Source organism: Takifugu rubripes, chromosome 3 (genome assembly GCF_901000725.2).
Source record: "Takifugu rubripes chromosome 3, fTakRub1.2, whole genome shotgun sequence".
NCBI classification, from domain to species: Eukaryota; Metazoa; Chordata; class Actinopteri; order Tetraodontiformes; family Tetraodontidae; genus Takifugu; species Takifugu rubripes.
In genome coordinates, this window is record NC_042287.1 from 12707351 (window position 1) to 12733822 (window position 26472).

The window sequence follows — 26472 nt, forward strand, 5'->3', positions numbered from 1 at the left end:
TCGAACGTCACCCTACTTGCTTTCGTCCAAGGCCCTCATTGCCTTTTAACCTCCACCACAGGTTATGTGACAGCTGCATCTATCTTCCTGTTGGTAAATTCACTCGTTAAGAACGGTTTATAATGAAATTTTCAGATAATGTTGCCGATGTGCAAACAAGAGCTCATTCTGTTTTGGCAGTGTTCCATATTCTGGACGGACGTTCATCTTTGATCTTCCAAAGATTATTCCAAAATCAAAGCCTAAGGGCTGTAAGGCACCCTATTATGTTACTTTACCTTATATCACTACTATACTACAAGAGTTGCAATATGTGGGGGAGTGGCTTGCTTGTTTTGGAGGTTATTCATTAATTTACCTGTGTTTCAGAGTTAATACATTCCTGCCATATACAGTCACTATAAAAGGTCACAGTCATGATATTTGAATTAGCTGGGATTAAACGTTGTGGAATTTTTTTCATGGCACCGTATCGTCCTGGTTATATAAAGGAAAATTCTTTTACTACAAAGAATTTTCTTCTTCAAAGATTATCTCAGCATCATGCACATCATGTAACTCAGAATTTAAACCCCGTGATGCTTTGGGATTCATAAATAACAGCACAAAGCCATTGTTTCTAAATGAATTATATTTACTCTTCAAAGAGAGCAAAATGTTCCACAGACTCATGTTTCAACCAGCTTGTAGCCTAAAAGAACAAAGCTTTGCAAGGGAGGTTTACAGAGTTATTAGTGGGTTTGGACACTTGTAGAAAATATATGGAAGTGATCAGTAAATTAGCAATAATTATTATCAAATGCAACTCTAGGTGCCATGTGCACTGGCAATGGCGCACGTTTGTTTACATTTTCCATAGCATGCATCACTTTCCGAGGACAGGTTTGCACTGACTAAAGATAGACAATCTGATCAAGGAGAATGTGTTCGCTTTAATTACACACACGTGAAGCCTCTGAGGACCTTGTGCTGGTCACGTGATTTGGGAATGGGAAGTCGTGCTAATGGGTTCCATAAAACCTTATCCTGTTTGTCAATAGTCAACTCATTCAGGATGTTTTTCTCATGTCATGCACTAACTAATAAACACAAGAAAAGCCAACAAAAGTGATTTTCTAGGAAATAATTTTGGAGTAGAACTTTCAGTTCAGAGCGTGTTCCAAGTCCGTGGTTGTGGGGTTTTATTACTTTACTAGAGCCTGCGACCAGAGGATGAAGGATGATTACTGACATCACATCGCCCATCTTTACAGCCTGTGGCTGCTGCGTGTCAGACAGCAGAGTCCTCCGGTGAAACCAAGTTATTGAGTTGAAGCGGTGAATCATAGTCTGGAGGAACTTCAAAGAAGAGCTCATCATCATAACAGAACTCATCTGAGGGTGATACGAGGGACGGCAGCTTCAAGACAAATCCTGTGAGGGTGCCTCCAACTGCTGATGCTCCAATTGTAGAAAACACAGCTGCGACCTGGAAGAAAGCCTGTTCGCCGGCAGTTCTTCCCAAACCTGGCTGCAGACCAGGGTTCAGTTTCTGGAGCTCCTGCAGCCTTGGGTCTCCTTCCACTGGTGCTCTGTGGGTAAAGATCTCGTAGAAACTGGGTCCATAATCCTCCTCTCTGGCCATCAGAATGGCACATATACCTGCAGTGCACGATATCAGCCCCGTAAGACCGTGCAGGTTATGTATTCCACACTGATCCTGGATCCGGAGGCGTCTGGCCAGAAAGGGGCTCAAGTATCGGTATCCCAGCATGCACGCAGTGCAGCCCATCATACCCAGGGCGTATGCGGCTGCAGGAGATATCATCATATCCACTGATGCCCCGACGGTCACGCCTCCAGCCAGGGTCACGTTCTGCACGTCGGCCATGCTGAGCTTGCCGTTTTTATTGAGCATGGCAGACAGAGCGAAGGCTGTGAGCGTGGACGCGCTGAGGCCGATGAAGGTGTGGAGGATGGCTCTGTGTTGGTCGTCTCCTTTCACGGTCAACGCTGAATTAAAAGAGGGCCAAAACACCCAAAGGAACAAGGTGCCCATCACAGAGAGGATGTCTGACTGGTAGCTGGTGTTCTCCTTGGCGTGGCCTCCTTTCAGGCACGGCCTATACAGCACAAATGTCACACCCAGACCAAAATAGCAGGCAAAGAGGTGAATGAGAATCGAGCCGCCTGCATCGTTGATCCTCAGATACTTCAGCACAGCCCACTCTGTGACGGCAAACGCCGGCACTTCCAGCATAGCCATGACCAACAGCTGCAAAGGACTCGTCTTCCCCAACACTGCCCCGAATGATATGAGCACCACCGCGCAGGCAAATTCTGCATTTATAAGGTTAGTAACACCCAGATGGATCTTACCGTCATGGCTGAATTGGAAGTAGCCTTGTACTAAAATGGCCCACTGAATGGCAAAGGTAGCCATGAGAAAGTTAAAGGCCATGCCCCCAAAGCCATAGAGACGGAAGAACGCCAGCAGGCACCCGAAGCCGATGAATATCATGACCTGTATGTCGGTGAAGAAAGGGTAGTCCTTGTACACTGGGTTCTCCAAGGGGTCAGTCTGGTTGGTCTGAAATTTGGCGTCTGCGTGCTCATCGTATGTGACAAAAGCAGCGTACAGGATGACAAACGCCACTTCTGCGACAAACACAAACACCGGCAACCTCACCCGAAGGCTCTTCGACTGTCGCTTCATCTGGATAGCTGATTGGAACCAGTGGTAATCATCTCTGCAGTCACTGAGGTAGCTGTATAGATAGGAGGGGTCAAAGTTATCTTTCGGACTCTCTCTCTCTCTCTCTCTCTCTCTCTCTCTCTCACACACACACACACACACACACACACACACACACACACACACACACACACACACATGCACACACGCAACCCTGGACTTTGAACACCTGACAAATCTTATCTGAAAGTGGAATAGAGCATCAATTTGCTCATGGAAATAAAAAATCAATAGCATGTGCACACAACTGAGGCCCAACTCTTTTGAGTCATTGTGATTTTTCCGTTCATTTATGTGAAAATTAAATGTTCTAACAGCAGAAGGCCATGTGGATTAAGCAGAAGCACCATTTTGACATGTAAACAGGAATGTTTGTGATTTTGATCAGCTGAATTGTGTTGAGTCTAAGATTTCTAGGCTCACTTCTTATTTGTTTTGCTATTTTTTAAATCCTAAATCACTTTTTGTTGGTCAATAGACCTGACCCAGAACACAAACTTCCCAATTTGTGGAGTTGTTCCATGTCCAGCTGGAAGGAGACCTCAGGCAGAACCAGGACACACTGGAGCGACAACAGTCCATGTGCTGGAGTGTTGGAGGAGTTAAGGGGGAAATCAGAAGTATCAGATAGGCATCTCTATTAAAATTTTACTGAGGCGACATACAAAATGGTTTCTTTCAACCATTAATTTTTCATGATTTTATGAGACATCATGCAATAAATCCTCGGGAGACCACAAGCAGCTTGTTGGGTTTTTTTAACCACTTCATTTTTATGTATCACACATGTGCAGTATAAACTCACATTATGAAGGATATTTTAAAAGAATAAAACAATGTGAATGACAATTTACTATCAGAAACACACGCATACAAATTTATTCTTCAATCTTTGTGAGGACTCTCACTGACATAATGCCTCATATTGTGAAAAACTGAATAACACAAAACAACTTCCAACTCCTCGGCCAAGGAGGCGTTTGATTGGTTGGTAGCAAAATAACTCGAAAGTTTATGAATGGGTTTTATTGGAATTTTTAGGATATGTTGGGCCAAAGAACAGTGTTAAACACTACACATTTGAAATCATTTAGGAAATAGATTAAGCTCAACAGTATTGAGAAATAAAGTCTTTATATCGTTGAATGATAGAATGATTTTTTGAAGGACGTTTCTGCTAAAGGCTAACATCAGCGGTGCTGTGTTGAAAGACATTAGATCAAGAAAAAATGATTAATGAATAAACAGTCACAACATAAATACTGAATAAATTATAAGGAATGAGCACACCAAGGAAAAAGACAGAAGGTGATCTTAGAAAAGGGAAGTAAAAAAATGTGATTTAAATGTCATTGGCCGTAATTTGGACACATTTAGACGTTTGAACTGAGGAGAAAATAAGATGGGAAAGAGCAGATGGAGGAGTCTGTGGAGGTGTTATTAAGAGCCCTTTAGGAGTAGATGGTGATGACCTCACGTCCACCTCCGCGCACCAGGAGGACCCGATTCAGACCTTCAGTCAGAACCTCGAGGAACGCCATGTCTGAGATGCAATCACAGTAAAGGAAAAGCTGCCCCATTCCTTTTTAAAGTAAATACTCTTATTAAAACTTCCAATACGGACAAATAAGGTTTTCTGAGATGCCCCTTGTGGTGAGCTATATCTAATGAATAAGCCACGCCCCTTTCCCATAGTTTGGCCAAATGGAATGAGAAGCGCTCATCAAATACTGAAGAGGATACAGTTTTCATTGCCCACACGGTTCCTGGGTGGTCCAGGCATGTTGAGCAGGACAAGTTTGGCCTCCTTGGACTTCTTTATGATGACCTCGTTGAGTCGTACAGCTGTGTGCATGCGCCTCACATCCACCTGATTTCTAACGCAACAAACACACAAGAAAAAGTTCCTTTAAGAAAGACAGATGAGCCGCTCACGTTGCACTGGTTCTGTTGCAAAAGGAGTTCCACTCACAGGTTCTCCCATTCCCTGCAGCAGCATGTTGGGGGAACACTTGAAGTTAATAATGCAAGCAAATTTGTGCCTGTAAGGCAAAACTGAGGGATCACTCACGGCTTCATGTTGAAGAGGTCTTTTCCGACCTCCGGGTTCAGCAATACGGGGGCCGAACCCTTGTCTGTCCAGGCGGGAGAGGTGGGTCCGGTTGGGCTGGTCGGTGACGAGGCGTTCTTACTTTGGATCAGCTGCACCTGTTTTGGGTCGGAGACAGCCACAGACTGAGAGAGGGACACCGCGACGTGACAGCATGACAGGGCGGAAGAGAGAAAAGAAAATGGGTGAGTCCAGCCAAACATCAGGAGGTCAGAGGGAGCTGAGCGTGCAGCCGACAGTCACATCCTCTAAACATCTACATTCGGGTCAAACAGACCTGAGTGGAGGATGACAGAACAGAAGTCCAACAAAAATGACATCCAAATGGCATCTTTACCTCGTCATCTGGTCTTTCTGCTCCTTCCACTGTACTCTGCTGGGAACGCAGCCCGGATGTGTTTTTACGTCGAATGGACCCACGAGATGAGTCAGTGATGCTCTGGATCTGTGATTACGTCCCAATAACAGGCATGAGTTTGATACAGTATTTGGAGTGCACAGGCACATGACAAATCATCGCTTTAGCGAGCGTTTTACCTCCCGCTCCATCTCATTCTTGGTCAGGTGCATCTGCTTGAGCATCTGAGATCTCTCTTCCATCACCAGCGTCTTCTCATAGGTGTAGGCTGAGATGTCTGTGTCGTGCTGCAAGGTCACGTTTGCATAGTCAGGCGGCAGAAAGAGGAATAAGGTTGGCATTTAAAAGCAGACACACCAGCTCCATCTCACCATCTCCACCACCTCCACCTGCGCATCGATGCGCAGGTGATAGAGGAAGGTAATCAGGTCCTTCTTCATCTGGATGCTGTTGTCGTCCATTTGAGCGACAGTGAAAATGCGCATCTTGCACTTCCTCCACACCTGAAATTGACATTTCGTCATCAGTAGAGGGATATGCTAACAACCCCATAGGGTGCTGCAATCAGCGCTGTTGATTTTGGGCATGTAGCTGCCAGATCATTAAAGTAGAGCTTCATATTTCATGATTTCAGATGGAAGCAGGCTCGAACTTCTTACGCCGTCTCCTTTCTGACCTTATGCTGTCGAAGCAGGAATGGAAGAAGCATCAACATGCCTCCATCATGGACGATCCACCACACATCTATGTGGCCCTCGGTGAAGCGTTCTCCATTAGACGGGTAACTGGAGATGTTCTTAGGAACCAGCAAGGCCATACTGGCAACGGTGGTCTCTCTCACCACCTCTGCAGAGGGTCAGAAGGAAATCCATTATTTAGAGCTAAGCTACGTTAAGCCAGGGTAAGCTAAGCTTCTCTTCTTTTATTATTTTTTTATTCTGTTTCCTATTTGGTATTTGGTTCTCAGCACTGGAATTCTGTTTATGTTTTGAATTTGTGCCTTGGCTTCTCTTTTGCCTCGAATTGTGACACTGATGTTTACGATTATTCCCACCGAGCTGCTCCGCTTTCGTTTCTTTGTTTCATTCGTTGCCCTTGTTTAAGTCATTTCCTAATGTGGAAATTAACTAATTTCCATATTGGATGTTTACACCTGTACATTAAAGTTTCTAAACTCTCCTTGTTCTGTATTAGTTTCTTACCTGTTTCTGCCTTCCGGTTTATTGGTGTTTTCCAAATGAAATTACATTCAATGATATGATCACTACTGTTATACACATGCAATGAAGCCTTACCAATGAAATTCCGGAACTGTTGGTGGTATTCTGGTTGTCTCCATTTATGTGGCCAGCTGACCATCACAGTGTTGTGCTTCAGACCCCCCAGGCCTCCAGCCTGAATCAGATGGGACGTCCCGTCCCTCAGATTAGATGAGACCACCACCTGAGGGAAGCCTTTCACCTTCTCTGCCTCCATCAGTTTACACAAAGTCTGCAAATAAGCAGAGAGGAAGATGAGAAGATGACGGACCTGTTCAAGTATTAGCTGGAAATAGCTTAGCTTTCTCATTAATCCCGTGTGCAAACATGTGCGTCCCTGGACAACACTGCTGACCTGATCTGCCCTCTGAGCCTCAGTGTAGCTGTCCAGGAACGTTCCCTGCACTGAGGTCCCAACGATAGTCAGACCCTTCCCTGCTTTCAGCTGGTTGGTCAGAGAGAGCAGGCGAGGCTGTTCCACGTTCTGCTCTGTGTCAACGCTCACCAAAACCAGGATCTGAGGCCTGGCGAAGAAGAAAATACAAATTCATCATGATACAGTCACTTAGATCCAAGCTGTGGTTCAAAGTTGGGGCCTGACCGCCAGTTCTTGGTGTGTGGTGGCCCCTCCTCCAGCCTCATGAGAGCGAAGCGTGCGGCACTGAGGGAGATGCCTCGTATCCCATCACCCCACTCTTTCTCAGCTCTGTGACACATCGGATTGAGAAGAAGGCAATGAATGTCTGCTTTCAGTTAGTAGCGTCTCTAAACCCTCACAAGGAGTTTCACCACCTGGAACCTCTGACATAAACAGAGAGGAGCTTGCACTGATTATTACAAGGATATTTAAATATAATACAGTCATCTAGCATTACTCCAAAGTTGATTTGTATTCATTAATCGATATTCAAGTCTTCAATTTGGCTTTAACGCTTCACTTTTTAGTGTAATTTGTGATAATCTGATAGGCAGCATTTACACCTGCACATTAACGCGTCATACCACTAGAGGGCAACCAAGTTGTTTTGGTAACCTTCTTCAGGGACCTCACGTGTTCATATTTCTATATGCACTAAAATATGATCCCTAAAATATTTCCCCTGTTTTTTTCTGGAACACAGACAAGGAATTCTACTGAGAGCCTCGCCCATCAGGAGGATACTCATCCTCGATGTCCTGTGCGTGCCGAATCGTGATGGTTACTCACCCACAGAACTCAATGTATTTGTAGATGCAGGTTGCGATGCCCATGGCGACGATGGCGTAGTACCAGGAGCAGATGAACATGAGCGACAGGCACAGGCTCATACCCAGGAAAGACAAAGCCCTGTAGGGGACACAAAGTCACATGTTTGAACCAAAGGACAGTTTCTGCTACCTTAATCTTACAGCAAATGTTCCCCATTATGTATGTTCATTTTCATGCTTCCGTCCTACCAGTGGTAGAATTTAAAGCGGGGCCTCCAGTTTGGTGTCCTGAGCAACGTTTGCAGAGCGCAGGCCAGATTGACAAACATGTAGCACATTAAGAAAAACCTAAGAAAGAGAGAGAAGTGGACGAAACAGACATAAGGAAGCTGACATCCTCGTAGCAGTGGCTAAATGACAGGGTGCTTACATGGAGAGTATGGGTGCGACGGCGTCCAGGGAGGCAATGATGATGCCAATCTCACAAATGCCGGCTGTCAGCAGCAGGGCCCAGGTGGGCTCCCCGTTAGCTTTGCCATGCCCAAACACCTGTAGCATCATGGAAAAATAAACAAACACAAAATCTGTATTTCCTGCCCGCGGGACTGATGTGTGTTCAAATGTGTGCGTCTCACTCTAAGAAACGGGATGATGCCGTCTCGAGAAATGGCCTGAAGGAGGCGCGGAGCTCCGGTCAGACTCTGGAGTCCTGCCCCACATGTGGAAAAGAAGGAGCCGAAGACAATTACCCATGGGGATGGCCATGCGAGGGTCCCGATCACCAGGTTACCATTAACTCCTTCACCAAATCTGTGAGGACAGGCAGAGCAGGGAGCTTTTGTCAACACCATCCAGTGCATTAGACAGGAAATTTAATTTAACTAAATAATTCTATTAAAGTAACACTCCCAGGTGAGGGTTGATTCAATTACCTCATTAAAAAATTAAGCTAAATGCTAACAAGCAGCAGATTTTTACAGAATTTGACTCACTTGTCTCTCAGCACGACTCCCTCGATACAGGCGCCGAACAGAACCACACAAGACATGTCTGTGTAAAGGATGTCAGGGAACGCATCGCAGGAAATGGTTTAAATCATCAGCCATCTTATTGGCATATTTCCACAGCGTTGGGTAAGAAAGGATACACACAGTAGAGGTGGTCGTGATGGCTGCAATTGTGCCAATGGGGATCGACTTTTGGGCGTCGCGCAGGTCTCCAGAGCGGTTTGAGCCCGCCATGATACCTGTGGGCAGGAACAGTGTTGTTCGAGGTCAGATTTATTAAATTGGCACTTTCAACTCATCTCATGCTTTAAGGTGACAGATAAACGCCAAGGCAGCAGCGTCCAACGTCGTCTTGCTGTCCCACTGCTTTACCTGTGACAGATGGGAAGTATATCCCAACCAGCAGGGTGAAGAAGCTGGTGATGTCAGCCACGACGTAACGGTTTGAGTTGGTAGTTGGACCGTCGGGATCCACGTCTGATGGAAGCCCACGCTTCTCCAGGATGGCCCCTTTTTCCAGGTATTTACCAAACAAGTTCTCTACAAGACAGGCAGCCGTCAGGTCTATCCTGCTTGGCTGCTGACCCTTTGACCCTTTAAGGTATCTCTTACCTGCCAGGATACCACTGGTGACCCCTGGGATCCCCTGTATCTCTGTGACATTGTTGTTATTAAAGTACTCATCGCATGTGGCGTTGAGGTACTCGGAGTCGCAGAACGACCTCCACAGTTTGGTCGTGACGGTTTCGTTGTCAATATCCACGACCTTAGCGCAGATGTCGTACCCTTTTGAAACGAGTGTTCGATTTCCCAGGATGCAAACGCTGCAAAGGTTGCCCACAGATGTGTTACTTCCGCCAGCGGACCAGGCTACGCATCAGAGAGCAGGTCACAGGTCACTTACGGGAAAACAGGAGGGTCGACAGCGGTTTTGATGACGCCGGCATAAACAGCCACTATGGAGAGGATGACGCATGCTAGGAAGACCAGTGCCAGCTTGTTCACATATTTGACCCCCACAAACACCACCAGCGCCATGAAGCTCAGGACAATGGTGCCGTACACCCGCATGTTGTTGAGGAGAGCGGCCTCAGCCTCCGGACCCTCCAGCCCCTCGATCTTGAAGATGGCCGCCTGAGGAACGATATATATCTGAGGGAATGGAGGCGGTGGAAAGAGATGGAGGATGTGGTGCAATAGGATGGGGGAGGAGATGAGTGGGAGAAGCGACGGAGGTAAATATCTCACAGGTACTGTTTTGGCCTTGAGTGCACGAGGCGCTTACGTACCAGCAGGATCTCAATACAGCCAAGGATGTACATGGCACCCGCAAAGGTGGTGCCCAGGTAGAAGCAGATCCCGACAGCGCCGCCAAACTCAGGCCCCAGGGAGCGAGAGATCATGTAATATGAACCTCCGGCTGCAGACGACAAAGCGAGAATCAGCGCACAGCTCTGCCACCCGCCCGCGCGCCTGCCCCGCCCACCCTCTCACCTGGTACCACGCCGTTTGTTGCAATGGCGCTCATGGAGATGGCGGTGAGCATCGTCTGGAAGCAACGGCAGAGCATGTCTGAAGGCTGTTAGAGTTAACTCCTGTTTGCATTTGTAAGTGTTTTCCTGGGGCATTTATGAGAGGCTACAGTCCTTTTAATGAACCGTCCCAGCCTTGCTGCGTTAAACGGGTCATGTTTGGGGGTAGCGTGTAGGTTGTGGCTGCTCCAGACAGCAGCCGATTTACTCACTGTGGAGCAACACATGAAGACGATTATGAAGGAGCCGAAGACGCCTCCAATACCGACCATCCAGGTCATCCGAAGGAAGAGGATTACCCCAAAAATGTTCTGGATACATGGCAAGTAGACTCCCATCAGAGTGCCCAGCTGCGGAGCCTGAGAATCAGAACCATGAAATCTGAGACCGTGAAGAGATTCAAAATGGGACTTTTTCTTTTTTAAAAGCACTGGGTTGTTTTTTTCTTTTCAAATGTGGTCACCACCAACTCTTTGATTAAGAGGGAATGATTTTAAAACTGCCAAAATGCCAAAGATCCCCAGACGAGCTCAGGGAGAAGCTGAAGATAACGCCAGTGGATCATGGTCAAAATTGCATCCTACATACTGTATTTAGAGTCACATTTTTGTTCAGATCAGCCTAGTGATTAATTATAAGATAAAATGTGACCTCTGCTTGCGTGTTTGTTGATGGAAACATTTTCCATCCATACCAGAGTTAAATGATAATTCAGCCCTGATGGAGATCAGTAAATGATAAACCCATCAAAGCAAAGAAAATAGCACATAAACACGAGCGATTATCAGAATAATAAGCAAGAAATTGGTGCAATATTTGCCCTCTTTCCAAATATTCCCCTACAATCCTCTGAAAATCCAGGCACAACAACCACTTTTGATGTTAAAAACGTTCCTTTCCTTGGAAATGTCAAGATTTACTTCAGTTTCTTCCTCTTGCATCTCATATTTCCTCCCTCTTTCAGGGGTTTCACCTGTGTCTACTAAATTATAGTTATACCCTCGTGTATAATCTGGTTCAGTCCAGATCTTTGTTAGCTGGATATTAGCGTCAACCTGAGACTTTCAGAATTTGCTTTTTAGCTGCCTGCTAAACAAAAGTGACCCGTCTCTGCCTCTGCCTGTGTTGCTGCTCCCAGTGATTGTGACGCTCGTGACAGCGCGGGTCATTTCCTATCTGGCCGACGCTGGCGGATCTCCTGTTAATACCAGCCCTCGCAGACAGACGACAGGGTCCAGCTCGCTTACGCAAACTCATTGGTTTCACAACCCGCAGGGTGCGAATGAACTGATGGCACTCAGGTGATCGGACCTTCACGGGTTTTTTTGACGGTCGCGGGCCTTCCTCGCTGTTCTCAGCCTCTTCGTGCTCTTTGCTGCCCGTCGGCAGGTTGGAGTAGTTGGCCAGGCTGCTGAGCAGGGACGATACCATCGGACTGGTGTCCATTTCCTCCTGTCGAGGACACACAGAATCACACAGAAACCATCAAATACAGCAATAAAAAAGTACAGGTAGAAAATGCTTCCGCGTCTCCATGGGGAAGAGTTGAGCCGCAGGCCATCAAAAGTGACCCGAATCTGCTTTGTTTTCAGCACAAGTCACATTGAATCTGACATTTTCAAACCAGATTCAGGCCACTTCCAAATTGATGGATCAGATCGGTATTGGACTTTCTTGAACGTCACCGCTGTCTGAACACCCAGGTCGCATTTAAAAAAACAAACAAAACAGGAACGGGAGTCACCAGGACGGTGATAAATATGGAAAACCATAGAGAGTAGCTTCGACTCCTGCCGCCCTGTTTGCTTCTGTATATAATATTCCGTGTGTGATGTCACTAATGTTCACCTGAGTATACGATTCACTTTGCGAACGTGAGCTGTCCACATCACAGTATGCAGAGAGGCCCCGTTCAAACATCTGAACAGCTACACAAAGAAAATCGGATTTGAGCAATAAATAGGAATTGAGCATGAAGGTCTGCAGTGTGAGCAGACTCTAGTCTGACTTAAATACTATATCATGAGGTGGTTTGGTTTTTGGGGAGCTCCAATAGAGGTCATAGGACAGGTGAATTATTTCCCTATCACATTCGTCTCACCTCGAACAGAGCCATGTTTTTGCCATCGTATTGCTGGCTCTTCTCTGCATCGCTGGCTGTGCTGCTGTTGATGAAGGGACTGCTCTCTTTAGGGATTCCATCACCTGAAACACAAACACAGCATGATGCATTCAGAGACAAGATCTCTGCCAAATTCCTCACTAATTATGATTAGTAGTCATATCACGACTTCATTATAAATAACAGTTTGGTGGTGCTTTTATAACTGTAGGTTAAGGGCTTTTCTCCAGCTGCTAAGGATGTGAGTCACAGTTAAAATAAGGCAGCAGTGTGTGTGTGTGTGTGTGAGTATGGGGGGGGGGTTGTTCTGAAAATTTGTTTCAATGGAGCCAGCCAAGGAGCACTTTGTGGCACTCAAGACTGTGCACAGATATTTCTGTTTTCACTTTTAGCTGCTGGATTATATTGAAGCCAACCACCTGAGTATTCTGCCATCCAGCCAGAGTTTTTTTTTTTAATCTGCATTTAAAGCTTATTTCAGATCTGGGCTTAGGATGAAATAAAAAAAACAAAACGCAATTTGATCGTGTTTTAGTAACATGCCTTTATGTGTGTGCGTGTGTGTGCGTGCGTGTTTGTTGCTCAGCGTTTAAGGCGGTGGCTTGGCATTTGTTGAATGACATGGACATGACCTTATTGACTATTGTATATATGATTGTGGATGATTTAGGCAGAGCAGCTGAAGCATCAAAACAAAAGCTACATTTTACGACAGTCTTACAACATACTGGAACACCAAGTCTACTCTCTACCCTGCTACAAAAAAAACCCAAAAACACAATTCTGGGTTAACCAATCTGATGACAGATGATTTTTCAACAGGACTGTAGGGCCAAATCAGAAGGAGTCTGTAATCACTACAATGTAAATATCAGTCACACTTTCGACCTAGTTTGGTCTTAGCTGCTGAGCTGTGAATGGAAGAGGTAAAAAGGAGAGGTAATTACAAATCACACTAGTAGATAGATACCAGGAGACAGGCCAGAAAAGGGAAAAAAACTTACAAAATGAATTGTCTCCACATTTCCGCCCAAACCTCAGACTCCATCAATCACACTAATAAATAAATAATAAAAACATTTCTCAGCAGAGATATTCTATCCATGCTTGGATGTATAATTTAAGTGCTCCTTTTAAAACAAGACCACATGCAACATTGAATGGTTTTCCCCTAAAATGCCCAGACAGTGAATCCAACCCACTAAAGGCTGACAAGCATTTCCTCTGTTTTTCTTTTTATTGTTCGGCTGACCTGTTGCCCTGGGATACAACACCATAGGGATGTTTAACAGGTGACTATACAGCACTGGGAGGCCTACGGGAACAAGACATAGTTATTTCAGTCACGGTGGAGGGCAACGCAGCCTGAGGCGCTTCTTAAAAACTTCCCAACACAGTTTAATCAGGCCGATTCATATGGCCGACAGATGACAGCAGATAAAGGAATTGGTGGTTTGGACGTAAAGTTAAATGAATAAATTCTGTATTGGTGTTAACAGCACTTCCCTAAATCCAACGCAGAAGGATCTAAAGACATGACACCAATAAAGAAAAAATCTAAAAAATAAGTGAAAATGTTCAGGGAACTTCATGAGAAAAGCCACCAACTGTTGCTGGTGGCCTGTAAATATGTGAAGGGGGGAAGATTGGGCTGTCTTCGGTTAGTGGGTCAGATGAGGACAGGCTGCGTCACATCACCCACAGTCGTCACATTCACAGCACATTATTGCTCCAGGAGCTTTTAGAATTCCTCCGTTTGTTGGTATAAAACACAAGAAACACCAATTCTGAAGTTCTGGAAATGTTATTAAGTCCACATGGATTCGTTTGGATTGATTTATTCTTTATTTGGATTTGGAGTCTTTGCCACACAAGCCTGCCATTCATTGTTGTTCCACACTTTCAGATATTTTCATAACCATAGATACATTCTGACCTGACAGCTCCACAGAAGTGAGGTTTGAGGCCTTCCTAAACTTTCCCAAAATTGACTTTTGTGACTATTTTTGTTAGGCTTTTGTGACAACAATGAATGATTAATTTGATTACGGGGCCCTGGGGCCTGGATACCGGGGCATGTGACATCACCACTGGGAGATCCTGTGATTCACCTGCAGCAGTTTGGCAAACTGAAAGGAAATTGGCCTGGCTTTTTATTAAAAGTGAAAAGCAACTTCTCTCACGCTCTACCATAACTAAAGTTTAAACAGAGGGAGCTGCGTTAAATGTAACGCGCATCGTTTCAGCGTCACAAGAACCCAGATTTTTGCAATAGCTGCAGTGACGCTGCAGACAGACTCACGACTCTGCATCCTGCAGATGAAAAAGTGCAGATCTGTACCCTTGATGTGACATGGCTATTACAAAATGGACAGTTTATACCGGCTTTTAAAAGCTTAACAGGACAAGGGCTCAGCGGGATTATCTAGCAGCTGCTGGAGGCAGCAGAGCAAAGCAGAAATTACCTCCAGCATGTGAGAGGACGGCACCATTCTGCTTCCTCACAAAATAACCCCAGCCGCACACACGCACCCTTGGAACCATCTTGCCTGCCATTATTCAACATTCCATTTCTCACGCTGAATGTTCCCTCACTTCCTGCCTTTCTTCTTGCGTGCAGATTCTTGTCAGCAGGGGTGGGGGTGTCTTTAGCCAAAAAACGCATCAACTTTTGAATTTAAAAAAACCCAACTGGCATATGAGCATGAACTGGACAGAAAGGAATGCAGTTACATTTAATACTTGATTAAACTACACCTGCTGCTTTCCGTGACAGCCATATATCAAGTCCCACAAAAACAGCTGTGCTCAAGCTTCTGTTACCGGAGACATTCTCGCTCTTTTAAAGTTCTCTGAGTCAGAATTTGGTTATTAATGACCCCATTCTTCAATAGTGGGATTACACAAGAAATAGCCAAGAGCCAAGCTCATAAAACTCTGATGCAGATCCAAATGAGTTTGATTTGACCTGTCAGAGCATGAAAGGGAGACATAAATATACAGGTTACTGCAACCTTGTGACCTTGAGGCTTGGCAACACTTTAAACTGCCGTGCTACAACAGACTCAGGACGAAAACGTTGCCACAGAGGCTTTTGTTATTCTAACACGCTTGCTTGTCAGAGGTGCAACCTGACATCCATTAAATGACCTATTAGACCACCCACTTACTTTGTTTTCATGCCATTAAAACTCCTGCATACTGAGAGACAGCAGAGTAAAAAGTCAGTGGGCTCACAGCGTGTGCTTGTAGTCTGCCGGTCCCTAACAGAGGTGTAGGATTTGACGGAATTTTCCATCAAGTTATCTTGGAACTGTGAAGCGAAAGGCTTATTTGGTTTCAGCTGCAATGGGAGAATTTAGCAGAGAGGTCTTAACGCGTTTGTATCAGGACACGGTACCATGGAATGCTAAAATAGAACATTTCTGCTGAACTGAAGGTCCTGAAGAGCACAGTGGCCTCCATCATTCTGTTATGGAAGAAGATTGGACTAGCCAGGACTCTGTCTGACTTGATCGAGAGACGTAAGGCAGACACTTCGTGAGCGACACGAAGAACCTGCTGTTCACTCGGGCTGAGCTCGAGAGAACCTGTGTGCACATGGTAGAAAGTTCAGGAAGGTCCACCATCACTGCAGTCTGAGCTCCATGGCAGACTGTCCAGATGGAAGCTTCTCCCTGATGAAGGACAAATAACACCTCCCTAATTGGGTCTCAGACCATCAGACCCTCTGATCGATCCTTTTGGTCTTCATTCTAAGCAACCACATCCTGCTGTGGGGGTGTTTTTCAGTGGGCTGGACTTGAAGACTGGTCAGGGATTGTGGAAAGATGAATTGAGAAAATTACAATAATATATTTAATGAAAACCTGATCCAAAGGAAGGTTCACCTTCCAAAGATGCTAAACACAGCACAGGAGTGGATTGGGAACCACTCTGAATGTCCTTGAGAGACCAAGCCAGAGTCCTGGTTTTAATTAGATACCTCTGGAGAGACCTGGGAATGTCTGTCCACTGACAAGAATGCCAGAACACCCCAAAATCCAGGCCTGCAAAGCTTGTAGCACCATACTCAAGATGTCGGGAGGCTGTGACTGCTAAATAGAGTCCTCAAATTTTCTTCTAAAGCTTTTTTCCCGCCCTGATGTTAGTGTGAGGCCACAGCATAACATGTTTAAATATAGTGGGAGAGTTATGGGACAACTCTGTGAATGGATTCATGTTTGGAGCAAGCTGTTGTTCAGTGAAGGAACAAAAGGAAGTCTTTATAAAGCATGACACCAGAGGACTATACGTGTTGATGAAGATGGATGATATGACTGGATGAAAGACAAACGGAGGAAATGACTCTGCAAAAACAGTTGTCAGCCAGGCTGCGGTGACATACATCACGCTATATTATATAATATATAGCAAGTGGAGCCTCCAGCAGCTCCCACTGTTTAACTCTACTGACACACTTGATTTCACACTTCCAGCAGCATTATTTGGACCTTCATTCATACATCCATCAGCCTCTTCAGTGGAAAATTATTAACTCACGAGCAATCACATAAATTGGATAGAGCTACAGAGAGTAGAGAGTAGCTGGACCACCTGATCGTGTACCTACAGGAAAGCTAACCTGGTGCTGAAAGGGTGATGTGTCTACACACGGTATAAATGGCGCAGATTTATGTCACCCTTTTATTATTACCGTAGTTGTAAATGTGGTTTGTGGGTTTTGCTTTGATGGCTGAGGGGCGGTTTTGGAACTAATTGACCATACGTGTGGAGACGAGACCCTGGACATAAGCTATGCAGGTTTAGAGTGAATAAGGAGCAGGAGGATGGTTCAGAGCACCAGCAACAACTCTTTTCCCATGAATCATAAGTGTGGCTCCAAGCGCTCACATGCACAGCTCTCATGTCGAGCACTGAGCAAGATTTATCAGACACCCATAATACTAGACGTTGTTGGTGTTACATGAGCTCTGACAACAGCAGATCTTTTGTTCTAAAACATATTGAGCCAAACTAAGTAGGAGAAATACATATCAAAATCCTGCCATAGATAAGCAGCACTGTTCCTAATTATTGAAATGATTGCTCCTAATTGTATTAAGAGATGTTTAAAATGAACAGAATTTACAAGGCAATAAGTAGACAGTGTGCAGCAGGAAGTAAAACAATATGCAGTGTATATATACATAAGAAAACTCACATCCTGGTTCAGAATATTGTACCGATGTATCAAGAAGACAGAACTTGATGTGATGAGTCCATCACCAGTTTATTTTAAGTGAATAGAACCAATGTGAGGTTGTGTTGTCCCGGAGTCAGTCCAAGTTCATACAGTATACCAACAAGCAAATCATGTCCAGATGACTGGGGGCCACTACATAAGTCGCTGTCAGTCCACTCAAGTCCCTCTAAGTGATACCAAATGTCCTGGCTTTCTCTCAGGAGAAATTTCTGCCCACAGGGTTCTGCACAAATTTATAAAAGACCCATAAAAATAGAAATATTACGGACTATTTAACATCAAAACAAGTGTTGCTGCCTCAAAACCAACTGTTGTTTTTGTGGCTAGAAAATATATCGGTGCTCCTGTTTGAATATGGTGCTTCCAGCCATAAAAACAGCAGAGCTGGACATGCAGAAGTGGACAGAATCCTCTGTAGAGTCCCTTTGAGAGTATTGACAGACAGGATGGGGAGCGAGCACATTAGACAGACACGATCTTTTGGACATTCTGGAGTAAAACCCCAAACACCTTCCATCACAATATATGTATGTCATGTCTCCGACATAGATTTAACCACCCTTTAAATTGAAACAGCCCCCAGGAGGGCAGATACCATCTGCCCCATCACTTCTTGACTGATCAATATGAGGAGGCCGAAGACCAGCGTCAGCAAACCTGCAAACTTGTGAACAAACCACTGAAATGATCAACACTCCAAGAAGTTACTTCATCGGATTATTGATTCCATACATCCAGAGGTAATATCCACATCTGTCCTCTGACATCTCAAACATGATGTCATAAAAGCTGCCAAAACCCAACTTTGAGCACACCAGCTGCTCCAAATAAAGGTTGTGAGTTATAAACCCTTCGCAAATGTTTAAAGCTGCGGTAAATGTTTAAAGCTTTGGCTGTTTACCGTGCTCCGCAATTTATTTTTACAGCTCAGAGGGATATTAATAACGATCTTCAATGTTCCGTGCATAATAAGACTGTAGTTAAATGTTGAATATACAGTATAAGAACATATAACTACAGAATATGTGACGGGCAGAAATTTAAATATAATTTACAACTAATATTCGGTGTGTTTAGTATTGTAAACATTTGTTTCACTTTAATTAGTCATTAATGTGAAGCTGCAGTCGTAAAGGTCGTAAAAGTCCCTTTTGGAACTAGAGAGTTAACCTGAGCTGCTGGTAATTTAACTGTAACTGAGGGGAAAAAGTTCAGACATTTGATGAAAGTCGACCTTTATGTCAAACAGATTTGGCAGCATAGCAGAGGACGAAATATGGATTTATTGTCATGAAAATGTGGCATGCAGCTACGCCCGTCATGAAGCCCAGGCTGGCAAGAGACTGGAAGATTTTTTTAAATTTTGATTTTAGAGCCAAGGACAGGAGGATGTTTTAAGTTGATTTCTCCTAATCCTTAGGCATTATCTTGCTACACTCCTGCAGTTTGTAAATGAAAGCTCACATAAACTTGCGTGATCAAATGTAAATTGAATAGAAAAATAAATAAATGGAGGACAACTGACAACGCCAGGGCCAAACCCAAACTAGAGCTCAAACTCGTACAGGGTGTTGCCGATTAAAGCGAAAGTTTCGCGATTCCGACAGTGGCTCATTGACCTGAGGCTGCTGTGATTTTACTTCTTCCTACCACCAGGTGGCGTACCCGACTCCTGACACGCGGGGTGCCCTCTATCCTTTTATATTAAACATTATTGTCCAGTCCTTCCTCTTTATATATTGGCCGGTTTCACTCTGATAATTTAGTAGTTGACTGTATTCCAAAACTGCATTTAGGAACCAGATGTCAGAAACATCACAAATCCAAGAACTTTGGAGTAAAGGTTTATACATTTTAGTGACGCCCAGGGTCATATGGACACAATTCTGAGACTGTGAGGATGATGGAGGGGCTATTTCTTCACTTCTCACTGGTGTCAAACGGGTGCCAAAAAGTTATCATAGCCGGGATTTTTCCCGATTTCATGATTTTGTTTTAATTGGATGTTAATTTGATTCAGAACGGCATCAACTTGTAAAAGTGGTGTCAGCCTCGTTCAGAAATCCCGCCACATGACTAGAAAGCGAATTTGGAAATCGGAAACTTTTTGGCTGGTGTTCCAGGTGAGAAGTCCTCACTGAAGAAAAATCGGCACCATCTTTCTGTCTGGTATCCATTTCCTTCTTTTAAAATGAAATTTAAATGACTGATAGTAATCAAACATCTTCTGGACAAACAGAACTTTCTCACATCTGAATTTAGGACAGACAGGAAAAATCAGTTGTGATCTGGAAGTTTATTTTGCTTGAGAACGATCATTTTTCATTCTAGTTTGTGCTCCACATAATTATAAGCGGATGATTTTAAGGTCTTAATAATCTGAGTAATGCACCGTCAATCAGCGAGTGCAGATGTTTACATGCATCATCAGGTAGAAGGAAAACTGTGGATTCTTCCCAACAGACATTTAGGAACGCTTCGATCTGAAGACGGTTATGGGAGATAAATGTCAGAGCGTGTTACTGCAGGCTGAAATTCCCCCTAATATCTAGCGGCCTTATGGTCCTTTTGCAACAGCTTTTTTGGCAAATTCGCTTCAGTGCAGCAGATAAAAGATAAAACCCTCCAGTCGATAAAACTTTTTTGAACATATTCGCTGCACATGCGGATTTCCACATGGATCCTTCGACGGGACATTTGCACAACAGCCCCTCGAACCAGCCGACGCCCTGCCTGCTGATTGGTGCTGAGGTCAAATTTACCACAGAAAGAATCTCTGTGGGTGCTTCGCTTTGATCGTGGGCTGAGGGTTTAACTGTCTAATTGGGATTCTGTCGGCAGGAAAAGTCGGCGTTGTTGCTCACATTCCCGTTCTCCATTTAAGTCCCATTTCTCATTTTTACTCTGCAATCAATCCGTCACACCATTTTCTCTTTCCCAAACTTTCCCCCGATGCACACACACACACACACACACACACACACACACACACACACACACACACACACACACACACACACACACACACATCCCCTTTGTGCTTGGGGGAGGTTTCTTTGCTCACCCTGGCTGTTAGGTCCCCCCTCTCCTTCCTCGCAGTCAGTCATGTTGCTCAGCATCCTCTCTCCTCCTCTCCGTTGCCTGGAGACCACTCAGAGGTAGCTGGAGTCTGGGAGAAGATGCTTTCTCTTGTACCCCCTCCTCCTCCTACTCCGATGCGACCTCAGTGTTTGGAGCGGCTGATGAATCAAAGTTTGCCCCCCCTCCCCTCTGGTTGTCTTTGCAGGGTTGTCTCTCTTCAAGAGGGCGATGACACTGAGAGATGACGATGGCGCTCTTCGCCTCGCACATGCACGCCCTTGCTCTCCATGTACCACTTGTCCCCCTCAGTCAGTTTAAGCCAGATGACTACATTCATCATGTATTCAGAAGGCATAATCCCCCCCCCCCCCTCCCCTCGCTCCTCACGCACATCTATCATCGTCCACGTCATCATGAGAGACGGACGGATTGGAGTCAAGGGGGACTGCAGGTCAGATGACTGAGCGCTGCCTCCTGAGATTAAGCCGCCCCTTTTGATGTCCTTTTGAGACGGATGATGCGATGCCATTCATCCTTTTGTTAGTTGCCTCCGTCCCGGCTTCAGATTTTGGTCCATTATCAGCAGAAAGGCTGCAGGCTGCACTTGTGTAACTGTTCAAATGGACCGCTCGTTCATTACGGTTGTCTGTTATCATCCAGAAGGAGGATGATGAATACCAGAACTTCTCACCTAGACCCCTTATGTTGTCATTTAGGGCTTCATCCGCTCATACTGTTCCAGTTTCGGTGCACTTTCAAATCCAACCTTTAAATTGTGACATATTCAGCAGGAGGGACCTGTTAAAATGTGCTTTTCTACAGCGTTTGTATCATCCAACACAAAATATACAGGGGCCTCGCTAATCCACCGCACCACCTGCCCAGTGACAGAGAAAGCCTGGCCAAAAACACAAGTAGCACTTAATAGAGGATGGAGGGGGAAGCTTTTTCAAGCCATTAGTATTTGTGTGCTCCACATTATGTGACTCTGAACTGTGTGTCCGTCTCTGGTTAGATGATCTCTGAGATTTGGCAGATGTTCACAGACTTTATCCTCAGTTCCTGGCACCACATACAGATTGTATCATGTTCAGTCGGGTCACTCTGTTGTGTCGAATCGGTAAACATCAGGGATTGGGATGTTGTCATTTTAGTCGTTACCAGACTGGACGGGACGCAGGGACATTTTAGGTGAGGAGCCGACGTTGAGCAGTGGGCAGTGGCTGGAAGAGGGAGCGTCACGGGGCAATTTCCAAGGATGACGCACGTCAGAGTATAATAATAACAACACATCACCGTGATATAATGCACGAATAAATGTCACATCAGACTCAATTTGTAGATGAAGTCTTATTTTCTATAAGCTGAGTGCAGTTTGAAGTGCAAAATAGCAGCAATAAAAAGCCTTTGCACCAGGTAGTCATGGTAATCCTGAATTTAAGGTTAAATCAAATGCATCCGAAACATGGATAATTATTCGAGTTATTGTTGATGTTTTCTATAGATTTGCACTGTGTAGGAGTTTACTTGATACCCAAGTAAGCATGAAATTATTTTTATGATGTTCCACATTTATTCGAAGTTATTTATGCTCTTACTTTGTTATGTTGCACAGCGATGGCTCTTTTCCCAACAGATGCAGATTGGAATGATCATTTTTGGGAACTTGGACAGATTTAAGTCCAGTCTTCATTCCTTTTAGCTTTGTTGTGTGGACTCTTCGGGGAGTATTTGGCCCTTTAGCTTCGCCAGATATTTGCTAACATTGTCTGTCTGCCTGTTGACTGATGTTGCATTTCAAGAGCTGTTCCATATAAAACAGATGTCTGATGTGAGTGCGAGGTCAAAATGTGGGCTTGTACTTATTAATTTACTCCATCAATTATAGCAAAATAATATTTGTGGATTTTAGTCATATTAAAAAAGTGCTGTAATTTGGCCTGTGATTTGATAGCCTGAAGTCTGCAGGCTGCAGGTACAACATGCATGCATGCGTCCTTCCCCAGCACCGTCACTGAGAGTGGGCTCCTGGCTCTCTTTTGATTGGCAGAGTGCCCGAGAGCCCTCTTCATCTGGGGCAAGCAGCTTTAGCTCTGAGCCCTCAGCCATCTCCTTTCCTCGCTGCGTCGGCTGCTCGTCCGCCCACTGCGGCTGCTGTGCGTGTGTGTTTGTGTGTTGCTTTTCACACTCTTCTTCACACTCGTCTGAAGCCTGCAAACACAAACAGACAAAGCACAAGGTTGTTAGCTACAGAGTCATTAAACACGCCAACATACACAGACGAGCACAGATGCAACACGCACTGGAATGAACTTTCCGATGCCCTAATCCTGCAGATTAAGGCCATGAGCGCTTGCACATAAATCCACTTTTTCAAATTTTCCCGATCAGCGGGGTCTTGTTCTATTACAGTTCTTTGTGCCGCTGTCACCTTGGTAAGATTTAATCACATTTAACTACATTAACTCTGCTAAAATCCACTACATGTTACCAAAAACAGACCTGTGGGTAATTCCAGTCAATGAAGGCACAAGCAAACGTGTTGGCTCTTCCCATGCATGTGATGGTGAGAACTAGAGAGGCCGTGCGTCCCTTCCCACCCCTCACATCCTTGCAAACATCTGGATTTGGTCTAAGCAGGCGATCTCATGTGCTGCCTTTAGGTGGGATTCCATGATTACCATAAATTTGTAAATGTCCGATCATGTGAACGCTGATGCACCGTTGCTGGTATCAACGACAAAGTGTCCTTTAATGTGACCGTGTCTTCCCATCGGCCTGGGAAACAGACACCTGTTTCACGTCCCTGCATTTCCTGTGCGTTCAGGGTCTTGTTTTAGTTCTCTCCTTCCTTGCTGTCTCTCTATCCCTCCGCCATTCCCATTATAGGCCCACCTGAGCAGGAAACTGGCGTCCCTCCAGTGCCAGATAGCTCCACACGTGTGGGTCTGTGCCGTCACCAGAGCATCACCATGCCCTTTAAGGGGTTTCTCTCGTTTCAGTTGCTACAAACCTGGATTTGAGTCACTTGGAGCTGGTTCTTGGGTCTTGTCTTCTGTTTACAGCTTCCCAGTTTGTAGCGTGGTTCTTGAATCGAACTGGATGCGACATGAAATTATTTATGACCAATAAAGCTCGGGGGTTAGTGGAGACAGCCCTGAAAACATTGGGGGCTTTTTTGTGGCAGAGTGAGAAATGGGAACGGTAACTCAACCCTCCCTCAAATCACAGGGCCTGACCAACAGACATCCGCTGACCTCTCCGACCTCTCACTTAAGTTGTAAAATAGGGAAATGGAGAGATGCATTAAATCTGCATTAACCTTGAAACCTGGGGCAAAGAGCAATGAAGAATGGAGGGACTTCAAATGCGTCTTTGTTTTCAGCGGGGATGCTTTTGTCCCGTCTGTGACCTCGGTCCAATAGCCGTCCTCATTGTTCTGCCTTTGTTTGAGGGGAACACAGGTTCAGCATATTGACCAGTATGGACTGAATAATGAAGGTTGTAAAAAGAAAAAAAGAAAAATGGAATCGAGACATTAAGTTACTATAAACCGGCATTGTAAAGTTTGAGAAAGGCATATTGTAAAAACGTCCACTGAACTTCCATTTTTTCCACTTTTTTTGGGGTAAAATTTAGCTTTACGATAATTATTATATGGTTATAATCCCAGAAAACTTTGTAATAAAATAAAAAGGACAAAAACCTGAGTTAAAGCGCTTTTTTCTAGGACAAAAAGATTGCTTTAAACCGAGCAGATTCCCAGCGTTCCCAACAGGACAAATATGGAGATCACCTTTTCTGGAGTAACTTTCTGGAGTGATGCTTTCGTGTGCTCTTCAGGAGTTGTAAAAAATGACGCTGTGAGGTTTCGGGCCCCTTCTGATCAGTTTGCCGAGGAAACCGACCAACAGAGGGCAGCACAGACTACTGCTCATTCCTGTCAACCCCTTCAGGACCGACACCTTCATGTTAATCTCTGTAGACGACGCCGGTTTGACTGCTCCTAATCAGATTTGCTGATTTGATTTTCAGTATTTCCTCTACTGATATCTGTTTGCCGCTTGGCCACAAGTTCTTGAAAGGGGATTTTGAACTGGGTTGAAAGACATTTTCTGATTTATGGCAGCAGAGTTTACTCTGATGCAGCCTGGAGGAATCCAGCGTGATAACATCATCGTTTCAGACAGCAGCTGAGTAACAAACACATGACAACACGTAATAAGAGACTCTTTGAAGGTCAATAGTCTGGACAGCTGAGAAGACAGTGTCTTTTCTTATTTGTTCAAGGCTTAAAAGAGAAATATTAAATATCACAAAGCTGTTGTTGGTGACTAACCAGGTTTTCATCAGATCAAAATAGCTTTATCCCCTTGGCTGTAAATTGGAAGCAAACAGGCAGAATAGCCCCCGTTTAGCATGACGTAAGCACAAAAGCGGAGTCGCCACTCGCCCGTTATGCAATCAGATCTGTTATCTAGACTGAAACCAATAAAAGTCATATCATAAGACCACATAATCGGGTATATTAGACATGCAACTATCACAGATTGACAGCAACAGAAGATCAATGCCTCTAAACTGTATGTTGGGGATTAAAACTTTAGACAAGAACCATGTGGTGTACCGTAGATTTGGGGCTTTGTCACATCTGTAATGACTTTGCAGGTAGTGCAAGGAAACAAACAGGCCTCCTCAAGCTCCAACAGGAAATTTAAGTCAGGGATGACGTCTCATCGGTGCCAAAAACAGATTTCAGAAATGTGTAAACACATATTTCCCGATGATGGGAATAGAGTGTGTCGCAACCTCAGTGCCACCATGATGACACCATGATGACACCACTGTCCTGCTGGCCGACTCTTCCTCACCTGTGCCCCCGCCCCTGTGCTGTCCCCCCTGCTCCTGTCACAGCCTCTGATATTTTTGTTAGTTGTCTTTCGGTAGTGTTTGTGGTCTTTTGTCTTTCTGCTTCTGAGCACGTCTTTTCAACCTAACTTGGGCTGGCCGACCTTCGTGTCTTTCTGGATGTGGGATAGTCGTCACGTTCCTCTCTCTCCAGAGTCTCTGCTGGACCTCAGCCTCCTGTCCTGCTTTGTTTGGTTGTTAACTGTTGATAAGTGTCATATATATGTTTATTGGATATTTATAAGCATTTCTTTCTCAGAAAACTCTATTATACATTCTCTCCTTTTATAAGTAATGGCTCTCAGCCTGTTTCTCTGGAGTTCTAAAGGCTTATAACTTTTTATAACTCCTTTAAGAACAGAATAATAGCAGGATCATTTTATATCCTTCATACAACAATAACCTAACAGCTGCATTTTGCGTTGTTTTTTTAAATAAAAAAACAATGAAATTTGATTTCATTGCTTAAAAAAATTCTTTGTGATGTGTTCTAGTAGATAATTTATAATAATTTAATAATTTATTTACAATTTATCATATATTTATACGTTCCTAAGACAAAGACCTTCAAATAAACCTTTTCTATCCCTCAACAAGGACATTGTCATAATACAGCTGCTGCACTGGTTCGGTTTTATTAACATATACAAGAAATAATGGCTCTTGCTTAATTCCCAAAGAGAGTTTTTGACGGGGCCCCGTGTAGGATGAGGAAAACACCGTGGTGACAGACAGCCATGAATATGTTCAGCTTTAAGATCTATATGTCTGCACAAAGGTTCAGCATTTGCAGAAAAGTCTGGCTCATTTATTATGGAACCGCTTCTTAAGCACAGTAACGTACAGAGACGTTTGACTTGGCTCCATCAGCGCTGCAGCTGGCGCAGCTCTGTTGCGAGAGTTGTTAGTCCGTATGTTTGGAGTCAGT

The 26472-nt window shown here is 44.6% G+C and overlaps 1 protein-coding gene across 1 annotated transcript; it reads right to left on the reverse strand.

The window, feature by feature from the left end:
* Positions 1–1246: 1246 nt before the first annotated feature.
* rhag-2 (RhAG-2 protein) lies at positions 1247–4611 on the reverse strand. The gene is given in 2 exon segments (NM_001032645.1): positions 1247–2569; positions 4494–4611. Coding segments are annotated over 2 exon segments (1395 nt in total). The 5' UTR covers positions 4590–4611; the 3' UTR covers positions 1247–1270.
* Positions 4612–26472: the final 21861 nt, after the last annotated feature.